At 53.5% G+C, this 12116-nt stretch overlaps 1 protein-coding gene across 2 annotated transcripts in view; it reads left to right on the forward strand.

The window, feature by feature from the left end:
* Window positions 1-12116, forward strand: part of LOC149455632 (cytochrome P450 2K1-like) — a 55749-nt gene that overhangs the window by 9109 nt on the left and 34524 nt on the right. For both annotated transcript variants that reach the window (XM_089686017.1, XM_089686018.1), the window contains exon 3: window positions 71-233. In XM_089686017.1, the coding sequence (XP_089542143.1) occupies window positions 71-233 (163 nt within the window). The remainder of the gene's footprint in view (window positions 1-70; window positions 234-12116) is intronic.

Consider the following 12116-nt stretch of genomic DNA (forward strand, 5'->3'; position numbering starts at 1 on the left):
ATTGATCAAACAATTTATTCATCTCTAGTAGGTAAGCTAAATGTAACTGATATGTTTGTATCCCATGCAGCTAGCTAAAAAATATGGCCCAGTGTTCAGCATACAAATTGGGACACAGAAGATGGTAATCCTTTGTGGCTACGAGACAGTGAAAGATGCTCTTGTTAACCATGCTGAAGAGTTTTCTGAGAGACCTTACATCCCCATATTTCATGAAATCACCAAAGGATACGGTAACTTGTTTGCATTAATCTGTAACCACCCATTTGTTAAGTTTGCAGAGAGATACATTTTTTAGCACTAGCAAAGGGTATAAATATGCTGCCTATGGCAAAAAACTTTAAACAGTTTGATTAGTTGTTATACCTAACAGATCTCATTTTATATATTCCAAAATATTTACATCAGTAAACTTGAATATACTTGAATATACTTGAATATTTTTTTCTGTATTTTATTACTGCCATGGGGTAAATACACATTTCTACTTGAACTTCTTGTTTCTATTCTATTCATTGGGTCTTCATGAGGTAAACCAGTTTGTGAATGCAAGTGCCAAAAGACTGAAAAAAATTGCAATAATACTGATTGCCTCGAGGTTATATTGTGAAATGATTCAAACAGTAATAAAAATGGAATATAAAGCAGTCAGTGTGTTAGTGCAACAAGTTGTCCTAAATTAGAAAGTGTCTCAGGTTATCTGGTCGCCTTGGGTAGCTCAGGAAAGTAAAGATCTGAACCGTCAAAATAGACAGAGAGACAATTGGGCAAGCAGGAAATTACATTTTTGTGGGTATTCTATACCTCAACATTGTACTGAACACCTCCAGGCTGCCATTATGCATTGAATTTTTTTATATTTTTTTAGAAAATCCAGTGACTTCACATTGAAATGAAAAGATCATTTTTAATTATATTGAATTACAAAATGGCGTGTGTAGCAATTTTATATGTTGGGCTTAATTTTTTTTTTTTCAATAAAAGTGTAGTTCTCCTTTTAGGTGAATGATTAAGTCATTAATTATGCTAAATAGAAAATATATCTTATTTGTAACCTTTGCTGTCTACTTTACCTTGATGTGAGATCCAGACTAGAAGAATTTCTTCATGCAGATGCAGATCGCATCATTGTGACAAGGTAATTCCATTTTGACTTTTAATTTTAATTTTAAAAATGTGGGAGTACACTGTACCTTCCATTACAGACTAGATATGCTCCATAGATCATATTTACAACTTGGGAGATATGATGGGTGTAGCCAAAGAAATTTCATAAAACATGGACCGCCTGGTTTCTGTTTCAACTCTCTGAAGACTATGATAAATTGAAGACAGGGTGATTTGGCATTCAGTTGTATGTTGGTCATAGTGCACATTTTCTGGATGTCCTATCACTTGTCTTCTCCCCAGGATTTTATAGACCTAATATCCCCCCCCTTTTCTTTTTTTTCTGTTTCTTTTCTTTTTATTTCTTCTCATCTTACACTGCTTTTCTTATTTTTCTGTTTCTAGTTATTTTCTCTTACCTTTTAATATTGCTTATGTTTTTTTTTTCTATGATGCCATAGGTTGGAAAGGTTCTGGCTAGAGATGAGCGAAGTATTGAAAAATTTGATTCGACTGATTCGGCGATTTCGTGGACAATATTCGATTCGAGTCGAATATATTCGCTGTGAATTTAACTTAAAAAAGGGTGTTTCTAGGCTTCAGAGAGACTTAATATTAGTGCAGAACACTGTACCTTTAATTTAAATGCCCTTGGAGTCTGCTGGGGAAGAGAAATAATACTGTCAGTCAGTATGACATGCAGATGAGTGCCGTCGATCTTAGAATCACCGCACACTTCACTCATTTGGCCAGTCACGGGGCCAAAACCAGTGTTTGGAGCCACAGTGTGGCGGTGGAGGCAGCAGCAATGGGAGGCCATACAGCAACCTATGACAAAATGGAAACCAGCAGGAGTGTGAGGAGACCTCAAAGTGGCACATGGCAGAGTGGGAGCAATGGGAGGCGGTACAGGGACCCAGGTCACACTGTGGGACCAGCAGCAGCGTGAACAGGCGGTACGGGGGCCCATGGCCGATTTGACCTCGTTCATCCCATAGTCCTGCCGACTCACGAATAGCGTGGCCTCCTCAAAGGGCCTGAGCAAGCGCAGGTGTCACGCATGAGCTGACAATGGCTGACATCTAAGTTACACAGGGAGTACCTTTATCCGCTTTTAACATCAGGAAATCTGTGATGGCCTTTCGCTGTTCGTAAAGGCGGTCTAACATATGTAGTGTTGAATTCCACCTTGTTGCAACGTCACAGCATGAGGAGTCGGTACGGGGGCCCATGGCAGATTACGTGCCTGGCAGCAGCAATGGGAGGCCCGTAATCTGCCAGCACCCTATGTCAAAAAATTGAACACACCAGCAGTGTGAGGAGACCTCAAAGTGGCACATGGCAGAGTGGGAGCAATGGGAGGCGGTACAGGGACCCAGGTCACACTGTGGGCTCAGCAGCAGCGTGACCAGGCGGTACGGGGGCACATGGCCGATTTGGGGCCTGGCGGTACCTATGGGAGGACTGTAATCTGCCAGCAACCTATGACAAAATGGAAAACCGCAGGAGTGTGAGGAGATTTCAAAGTGGCACATGGCAGAGTGGAAGCAATGGGAGGCCGTACAGGGACCCAGGTCACACTGTGGGACCAGCAGCAGCGTGACCAGGCGGTATGGGGGCCCATGGCCGATTTGGGGCCTGGTGGCACCTATGGGAGGCCTTTAATCTGCCAGCAACCTATGACAAAATGGAAAACCGCAGGAGTGTGAGGAGACCTCAAAGTGGCACATGGCAGAGTGGAAGCAATGGGAGGCCGTACAGGGACCCAGGTCACACTGTGGGACCAGCAGCAGCGTGACCAGGCGGTACGGGGGCCCATGGCCGATATGGGGCCTGGCGGCACCTATGGAAGGCCTGTAATCTGCCAGCAACCTATGACAAAATGGAAAACCGCAGGAGTGTGAGGAGATTTCAAAGTGGCACATGGCAGAGTGGAAGCAATGGGAGGCCGTACAGGGACCCAGGTCACACTGTGGGACCAGCAGCAGCGTGACCAGGCGGTACGGGGGCCCATGGCCGATTTGGGGCCTGGCGGCACCTATGGGAGGCCTGTAATCTGCCAGCAACCTATGACAAAATGGAAAACCGCAGGAGTGTGAGGAGATTTCAAAGTGGCACATGGCAGAGTGGAAGCAATGGGAGGCCGTACAGGGACCCAGGTCACACTGTGGGACCAGCAGCAGCGTGACCAGGCGGTACGGGGGCCCATGGCCGATTTGGGGCCTGGCGGCACCTATGGGAGGCCTGTAATCTGCCAGCAACCTATGACAAAATGGAAAACCGCAGGAGTGTGAGGAGATTTCAAAGTGGCACATGGCAGAGTGGAAGCAATGGGAGGCCGTACAGGGACCCAGGTCACACTGTGGGCTCAGCAGCAGCGTGACCAGGCGGTACGGGGGCCCATGGCCGATTTGGGGCCTGGCGGCACCTATGGGAGGCCTGTAATCTGCCAGCAACCTATGACAAAATGGAAAACCGCAGGAGTGTGAGGAGATTTCAAAGTGGCACATGGCAGAGTGGAAGCAATGGGAGGCCGTACAGGGACCCAGGTCACACTGTGGGACCAGCAGCAGCGTGACCAGGCGGTACGGGGGCCCATGGCCGATATGGGGCCTGGCGGCACCTATGGAAGGCCTGTAATCTGCCAGCAACCTATGACAAAATGGAAAACCGCAGGAGTGTGAGGAGACCTCAAAGTGGCACATGGCAGAGTGGAAGCAATGGGAGGCCGTACAGGGACCCAGGTCACACTGTGGGCCCAGCAGCAGCGTGACCAGGCGGTACGGGGGCCCATGGCCGATTTGGGGCCTGGCGGCACCTATGGAAGGCCTGTAATCTGCCAGCAACCTATGACAAAATGGAAAACCGCAGGAGTGTGAGGAGATTTCAAAGTGGCACATGGCAGAGTGGAAGCAATGGGAGGCCGTACAGGGACCCAGGTCACACTGTGGGCTCAGCAGCAGCGTGACCAGGCGGTACGGGGGCCCATGGTCGATTTGGGCCTGGCGGCACCTATGGGAGGCCTGTAATCTGCCAGCAACCTATGACAAAATGGAAAACCGCAGGAGTGTGAGGAGACCTCAAAGTGGCACATGGCAGAGTGGAAGCAATGGGAGGCGGTACAGGGACCCAGGTCACACTGTGGGCCCAGCAGCAGCGTGACCAGGTGGTACGGGGTCCCATGGCCGATTTGGGGCCTGGCGGCACCTATGGGAGGCCCGTAATCTGCCAGCACCCTATCACAAAATGGAACCCTGGGCTGGGGCAGGCAGAACCGCCGTATCTTTATCACGTTTTTCCCAGGCCACCAAATGGCGACGCTGCATATGCTGACGCAACGCTGTAGTCCCAACATGGGCCCCCTGGCCACGCTTGACTTTCTGGCCACATAGTCGACATACGGCTACGTTTACTTCCTTGGGCGGCTTGACGAAAACTTGCCACACCGCCGAGTAGGAAACTTTGCACCTGCTACTCCTCACTGGCTGACTGCTACTTCCTCCGTGCACACCGGCACCACTACTGGCCGTGGTGGTAGGCTGCAGTGGAGCTGCTGCTCTACTCCGTGGCCGTTTGCCTCCACTGACACTGCTGCGACCCTGCTGCCTCCTGGCAGCAGCAATGGGAGGCCGTACAGGGACCCATGAGAGACTCTGGACTTGGCAGCAGCATGAGGAGGCGGTATATAGGGGCCCATGGCAGATTAGGGGCCTGGCAGCAGCTATGGGAGGCCCGTAATCTGCCAGCACCCTATGTCAAAAAATTCAACACACCAGCAGTGTGTGAAGAGACCTGAAAGTGGCACATGGCAGAGTGTGGCGATGGAGACAGCAGCAATGGGAGGCCGTACAGGGACCCATGAGAGACTCTGGACTTGGCAGCAGCATGAGGAGGCGGTATATAGGGGCCCATGGCAGATTAGGGGCCTGGCAGCAGCTATGGGAGGCCCGTAATCTGCCAGCACCCTATGTCAAAAAATTCAACACACCAGCAGTGTGAAGAGACCTGAATGTGGCACATGGCAGAGTGTGGCGATGGAGACAGCAGCAATGGGAGGCCGTACAGGGACCCATGAGAGACTCTGGACTTGGCAGCAGCATGAGGAGGCGGTATATAGGGGCCCATGGCAGATTAGGGGCCTGGCAGCAGCTATGGGAGGCCCGTAATCTGCCAGCACCCTATGTCAAAAAATTCAACACACCAGCAGTGTGTGAGGAGACCTGAAAGTGGCACATGGCAGAGTGTGGCGATGGAGACAGCAGCAATGGGAGGCCGTACAGGGACCCATGAGAGACTCTGGACTTGGCAGCAGCATGAGGAGGCGGTATATAGGGGCCCATGGCAGATTAGGGGCCTGGCAGCAGCTATGGGAGGCCCGTAATCTGCCAGCACCCTATGTCAAAAAATTCAACACACCAGCAGTGTGTGAAGAGTCCTGAAAGTGGCACATGGCAGAGTGTGGCGATGGAGACAGCAGCAATGGGAGGCCGTACAGGGACCCATGAGAGACTCTGGACTTGGCAGCAGCATGAGGAGGCGGTATATAGGGGCCCATGGCAGATTAGGGGCCTGGCAGCAGCTATGGGAGGCCCGTAATCTGCCAGCACCCTATGTCAAAAAATTCAACACACCAGCAGTGTGAAGAGACCTGAATGTGGCACATGGCAGAGTGTGGCGATGGAGACAGCAGCAATGGGAGGCCGTACAGGGACCCATGAGAGACTCTGGACTTGGCAGCAGCATGAGGAGGCGGTATATAGGGGCCCATGGCAGATTAGGGGCCTGGCAGCAGCTATGGGAGGCCCGTAATCTGCCAGCACCCTATGTCAAAAAATTCAACACACCAGCAGTGTGTGAGGAGACCTGAAAGTGGCACATGGCAGAGTGTGGCGATGGAGACAGCAGCAATGGGAGGCCCAGCAGTAATGGCCCAGCAGCAGCGTGACCAGGCGGTACGGGGTCCCATGGCCGATTTGGGGCCTGGCGGCACCTATGGGTGGCCCGTAATCTGCCAGCACCCTATCACAAAATGGAACCCTGGGCTGGGGCAGGCAGAACCGCCGTATCTTTATCACGTTTTTCCCAGGCCACCGAATGGCGACGCTGCACATGCTGACGCAACGCTGTAGTCCCAACATGGGCCCCCTGGCCACGCTTGACTTTCTGGCCACATAGTCGACATACGGCTACGTTTACTTCCTTGGGCGGCTTGACGAAAACTTGCCACACCGCCGAGTAGGAAACTTTGCACCTGCTACTCCTCACTGGCTGACTGCTACTTCCTCCGTGCACACCGGCACCACTACTGGCCGTGGTGGTAATCTGCCAGCACCCTATGACAAAAAATGGAACACACCAGCAGTGTGTGAGGAGACCTGAAAGTGGCACATGGCAGGGGCATGATTCATGGCGGATTTAGTCAGTTGTGTCAGGAACTGGTGGTTTGAAATCCAGACTAATCCACGCCTGATTCATTTTCACAAACGTGAGTCTCTCCACACTTTGGGTGGACAGTCGTGTCCTCCGCGGAGTTACAATACCTCCTGCCGCACTAAACACGCGCTCCGATGCCACGCTACTGGCCGGGCATGACAGCCTTTCAAGGGCAAATTCAGCTAGTTGGGGCCAAAGGTCAAGTTTCGTTGCCCAGTAGTCAAGGGGATTGTCTACCTCGGTTGGCAGGGTGCTGTCCAAGTAGGCCCAAGCCTGTTGTTTGAGCTCCTGCTCCAGGTCCACCTGATGCTGCTGCTGCTGCTGCGGCTGGTTAGTAGTTTCCTCACTGCGCTGGTGAAGAAAGCTACTCATCATCGACTGCAGACTGAGGCAGCCGCTGCTGGTGGAGCTGCGACTGCTCCTACCACCCCACCCCTCCCCTGCTGCCATGGCAGCGGAACGCGAGCGCACAGGGCCCACAGTGTCTGAGGATGGACGTTGGCGCACAAAGGCAGAGACCAACTGACTACATAGTGTGAGGAGACCTCAAAGTGGCACATGGCAGAGTGGAAGCAATGGGAGGCGGTACAGGGACCCAGGTCACACTGTGGGCCCAGCAGCAGCGTGACCAGGCGGTACGGGGTCCCATGGCCGATTTGGGGCCTGGCGGCACCTATGGGAGGCCCGTAATCTGCCAGCACCCTATCACAAAATGGAACCCTGGGCTGGGGCAGGCAGAACCGCCGTATCTTTATCACGTTTTTCCCAGGCCACCGAATGGCGACGCTGCATATGCTGACGCAACGCTGTAGTCCCAACATGGGCCCCCTGGCCACGCTTGACTTTCTGGCCACATAGTCGACATACGGCTACGTTTACTTCCTTGGGCGGCTTGACGAAAACTTGCCACACCGCCGAGTAGGAAACTTTGCACCTGCTACTCCTCACTGGCTGACTGCTACTTCCTCCGTGCACACCGACACCACTACTGGCCGTGGTGGTAGGCTGCAGTGGAGCTGCTGCTCTACTCCATGGCCGTTTGCCTCCACTGACACTGCTGCGACCCTGCTGCCTCCTGGCAGCAGCAATGGGAGGCCGTACAGGGACCCATGAGAGACTCTGGACTTGGCAGCAGCATGAGGAGGCGGTATATAGGGGCCCATGGCAGATTAGGGGCCTGGCAGCAGCTATGGGAGGCCCGTAATCTGCCAGCACCCTATGTCAAAAAATTCAACACACCAGCAGTGTGTGAAGAGACCTGAAAGTGGCACATGGCAGAGTGTGGCGATGGAGACAGCAGCAATGGGAGGCCGTACAGGGACCCATGAGAGACTCTGGACTTGGCAGCAGCATGAGGAGGCGGTATATAGGGGCCCATGGCAGATTAGGGGCCTGGCAGCAGCTATGGGAGGCCCGTAATCTGCCAGCACCCTATGTCAAAAAATTCAACACACCAGCAGTGTGAAGAGACCTGAATGTGGCACATGGCAGAGTGTGGCGATGGAGACAGCAGCAATGGGAGGCCGTACAGGGACCCATGAGAGACTCTGGACTTGGCAGCAGCATGAGGAGGCGGTATATAGGGGCCCATGGCAGATTAGGGGCCTGGCAGCAGCTATGGGAGGCCCATAATCTGCCAGCACCCTATGTCAAAAAATTCAACACACCAGCAGTGTGTGAGGAGACCTGAAAGTGGCACATGGCAGAGTGTGGCGATGGAGACAGCAGCAATGGGAGGCCGTACAGGGACCCATGAGAGACTCTGGACTTGGCAGCAGCATGAGGAGGCGGTATATAGGGGCCCATGGCAGATTAGGGGCCTGGCAGCAGCTATGGGAGGCCCGTAATCTGCCAGCACCCTATGTCAAAAAATTCAACACACCAGCAGTGTGTGAAGAGTCCTGAAAGTGGCACATGGCAGAGTGTGGCGATGGAGACAGCAGCAATGGGAGGCCGTACAGGGACCCATGAGAGACTCTGGACTTGGCAGCAGCATGAGGAGGCGGTATATAGGGGCCCATGGCAGATTAGGGGCCTGGCAGCAGCTATGGGAGGCCCGTAATCTGCCAGCACCCTATGTCAAAAAATTCAACACACCAGCAGTGTGTGAAGAGACCTGAAAGTGGCACATGGCAGAGTGTGGCGATGGAGACAGCAGCAATGGGAGGCCGTACAGGGACCCATGAGAGACTCTGGACTTGGCAGCAGCATGAGGAGGCGGTATATAGGGGCCCATGGCAGATTAGGGGCCTGGCAGCAGCTATGGGAGGCCCGTAATCTGCCAGCACCCTATGTCAAAAAATTCAACACACCAGCAGTGTGAAGAGACCTGAATGTGGCACATGGCAGAGTGTGGCGATGGAGACAGCAGCAATGGGAGGCCGTACAGGGACCCATGAGAGACTCTGGACTTGGCAGCAGCATGAGGAGGCGGTATATAGGGGCCCATGGCAGATTAGGGGCCTGGCAGCAGCTATGGGAGGCCCGTAATCTGCCAGCACCCTATGTCAAAAAATTCAACACACCAGCAGTGTGTGAGGAGACCTGAAAGTGGCACATGGCAGAGTGTGGCGATGGAGACAGCAGCAATGGGAGGCCGTACAGGGACCCATGAGAGACTCTGGACTTGGCAGCAGCATGAGGAGGCGGTATATAGGGGCCCATGGCAGATTAGGGGCCTGGCAGCAGCTATGGGAGGCCCGTAATCTGCCAGCACCCTATGTCAAAAAATTCAACACACCAGCAGTGTGTGAGGAGACCTGAAAGTGGCACATGGCAGAGTGTGGCGATGGAGACAGCAGCAATGGGAGGCCGTACAGGGACCCATGAGAGACTCTGGACTTGGCAGCAGCATGAGGAGGCGGTATATAGGGGCCCATGGCAGATTAGGGGCCTGGCAGCAGCTATGGGAGGCCCGTAATCTGCCAGCACCCTATGTCAAAAAATTCAACACACCAGCAGTGTGTGAAGAGTCCTGAAAGTGGCACATGGCAGAGTGTGGCGATGGAGACAGCAGCAATGGGAGGCCGTACAGGGACCCATGAGAGACTCTGGACTTGGCAGCAGCATGAGGAGGCGGTATATAGGGGCCCATGGCAGATTAGGGGCCTGGCAGCAGCTATGGGAGGCCCGTAATCTGCCAGCACCCTATGTCAAAAAATTCAACACACCAGCAGTGTGTGAGGAGACCTGAAAGTGGCACATGGCAGAGTGTGGCGATGGAGACATCAGCAATGGGAGGCCGTACAGGGACCCATGAGAGACTCTGGACTTGGCAGCAGCATGAGGAGGCGGTATATAGGGGCCCATGGCAGATTAGGGGCCTGGCAGCAGCTATGGGAGGCCCGTAATCTGCCAGCACCCTATGTCAAAAAATTCAACACACCAGCAGTGTGAAGAGACCTGAATGTGGCACATGGCAGAGTGTGGCGATGGAGACAGCAGCAATGGGAGGCCCGTAATCTGCCAGCACCCTATGACAAAAAATGGAACACACCAGCAGTGTGTGAGGAGACCTGAAAGTGGCACATGGCAGGGGCATGATTCATGGCGGATTTAGTCAGTTGTGTCAGGAACTGGTGGTTTGAAATCCAGACTAATCCACGCCTGATTCATTTTCACAAACGTGAGTCTCTCCACACTACAATACCTCCTGCCGCACTAAACACGCGCTCCGATGCCACGCTACTGGCCGGGCATGACAGCCTTTCAAGGGCAAATTCAGCTAGTTGGGGCCAAAGGTCAAGTTTCGTTGCCCAGTAGTCAAGGGGATTGTCTACCTCGGTTGGCAGGGTGCTGTCCAAGTAGGCCCAAGCCTGTTGTTTGAGCTCCTGCTCCAGGTCCACCTGATGCTGCTGCTGCTGCTGCGGCTGGTTAGTAGTTTCCTCACTGCGCTGGTGAAGAAAGCTACTCATCATCGACTGCAGACTGAGGCAGCCGCTGCTGGTGGAGCTGCGACTGCTCCTACCACCCCACCCCTCCCCTGCTGCCATGGCAGCGGAACGCGAGCGCACAGGGCCCACAGTGTCTGAGGATGGACGTTGGCGCACAAAGGCAGAGACCAACTGACTACATAGGTGGTTTTTATAGTACGTAATTTTGGCCTCCCTCTCAGCAGGTGTGAAAAAGGGCACCATTTTGGAACGATAGCGAGGGTCCAACAAGGTGGACAGCCAAAAGTCATCCCTCTGTCTGTTGGTTATTATTCGGCTGTCGCTACGCAAGCAACCGAGCATGCTATGGGCCATTTGCGCCAAGGAATGCGAGGGACTCCCTGCCTCCATCTCCACAGCATACTGCCACGGTGCGTCTGGGTCCTCTGTCTCCTCCTCCTCCTCCTCTACCAGATGCTCCTGCTCCTCCACTCCTGTCCGCTGAGTGGAAAAACCACCCATTTCACTCAATAATTCCTGAGCACAAATGTCCTCCTCTACCTCCTCCTCTTCTTCCTGTCCTGGCCCCACAGGGGTCATGTGGCATTGAGATCTGTGCGCCACGTCTACCGCACCCAGACCAGCCATTGTTAACAGCATTTGTTCAAGGACGTGCAACAGAGGAATGACGTCGTTCATCCCATAGTCCTGCCGACTCACGAATAGCGTGGCCTCCTCAAAGGGCCTGAGCAAGCGGCAGGTGTCACGCATGAGCTGCCAATGGCTGACATCGAAGTTACACAGGGGAGTACCTTTATCCGCTTGTAACATCAGGAAATCGGTGATGGCCTTTCGCTGCTCGTAAAGGCGGTCTAACATGTGTAGGGTTGAATTCCACCTTGTTGCAACGTCGCAGATCAGGCGATGCTGTGGAATTCCGTTCTGCCGCTGCAGCTCAATGAGGGTGTTCTTTGCGGTGTAGGAATGGCTGAAATGCATGCACAGTTTACGTGACATTTTAAGGATGTCTTGCAGTGGGATGGTGGATTTTAGGAACCGCTTGACAACCAGATTGAACACGTGAGCCATGCATGGCGCATGGCACAACCTTCCTTGACGCAGAGCAGACACCATGTTCTTTCCGTTGTCGGTCAACATGGTTCCGATTTTCAGTTTGCGCGGAGACAGCCATCTGTCGATTTCTCTGTTCATTACACTCAGAAGTTCCTCCCCTGTGTGACTACGTTCGCCAAGGCATACCAGGTGCAGCACAGCGTGACACCGTTGCGCCCTGCACATGTGATATGCCGGTCGGGTAATGGGACTTGGCACGGGGGTGGCGGCTGAGGACACGGCGGAAAAAGAGGTGGTAGAGGCGGACATGTTTGCTGGACCAAGGACGTGCAAACGTGGAGGCAAAAGCGGCGTGACCTGTCCAAGTTGCTGGTGCGGCTGTGCCGGCACCACGTTCACCCAGTGGGCCGTAAATGACATGTACTGTCCCTGACCGTAGTTACAGCTCCACACGTCGGCGCTGCCGTGCACTTTGGCAGAGACCGACATGCTCAAAGACTGGCCCACCATCTCTTCTACATGTGAATGCAGGGCTGGCACTGCCTTTATGGCGAAGAAATGACGGCTTGGCACTCTCCACCGCGGCGCGGCACAAGCCATCATTTCTCGGAAAGGTGCTGAGTCCACCAG

The sequence above is a fragment of the Staurois parvus genome, unplaced genomic scaffold, assembly GCF_062004578.1.
Source record: "Staurois parvus isolate SC_StPar_1 unplaced genomic scaffold, SC_StPar_1.0 ptg000390l, whole genome shotgun sequence".
NCBI classification, from domain to species: Eukaryota; Metazoa; Chordata; class Amphibia; order Anura; family Ranidae; genus Staurois; species Staurois parvus.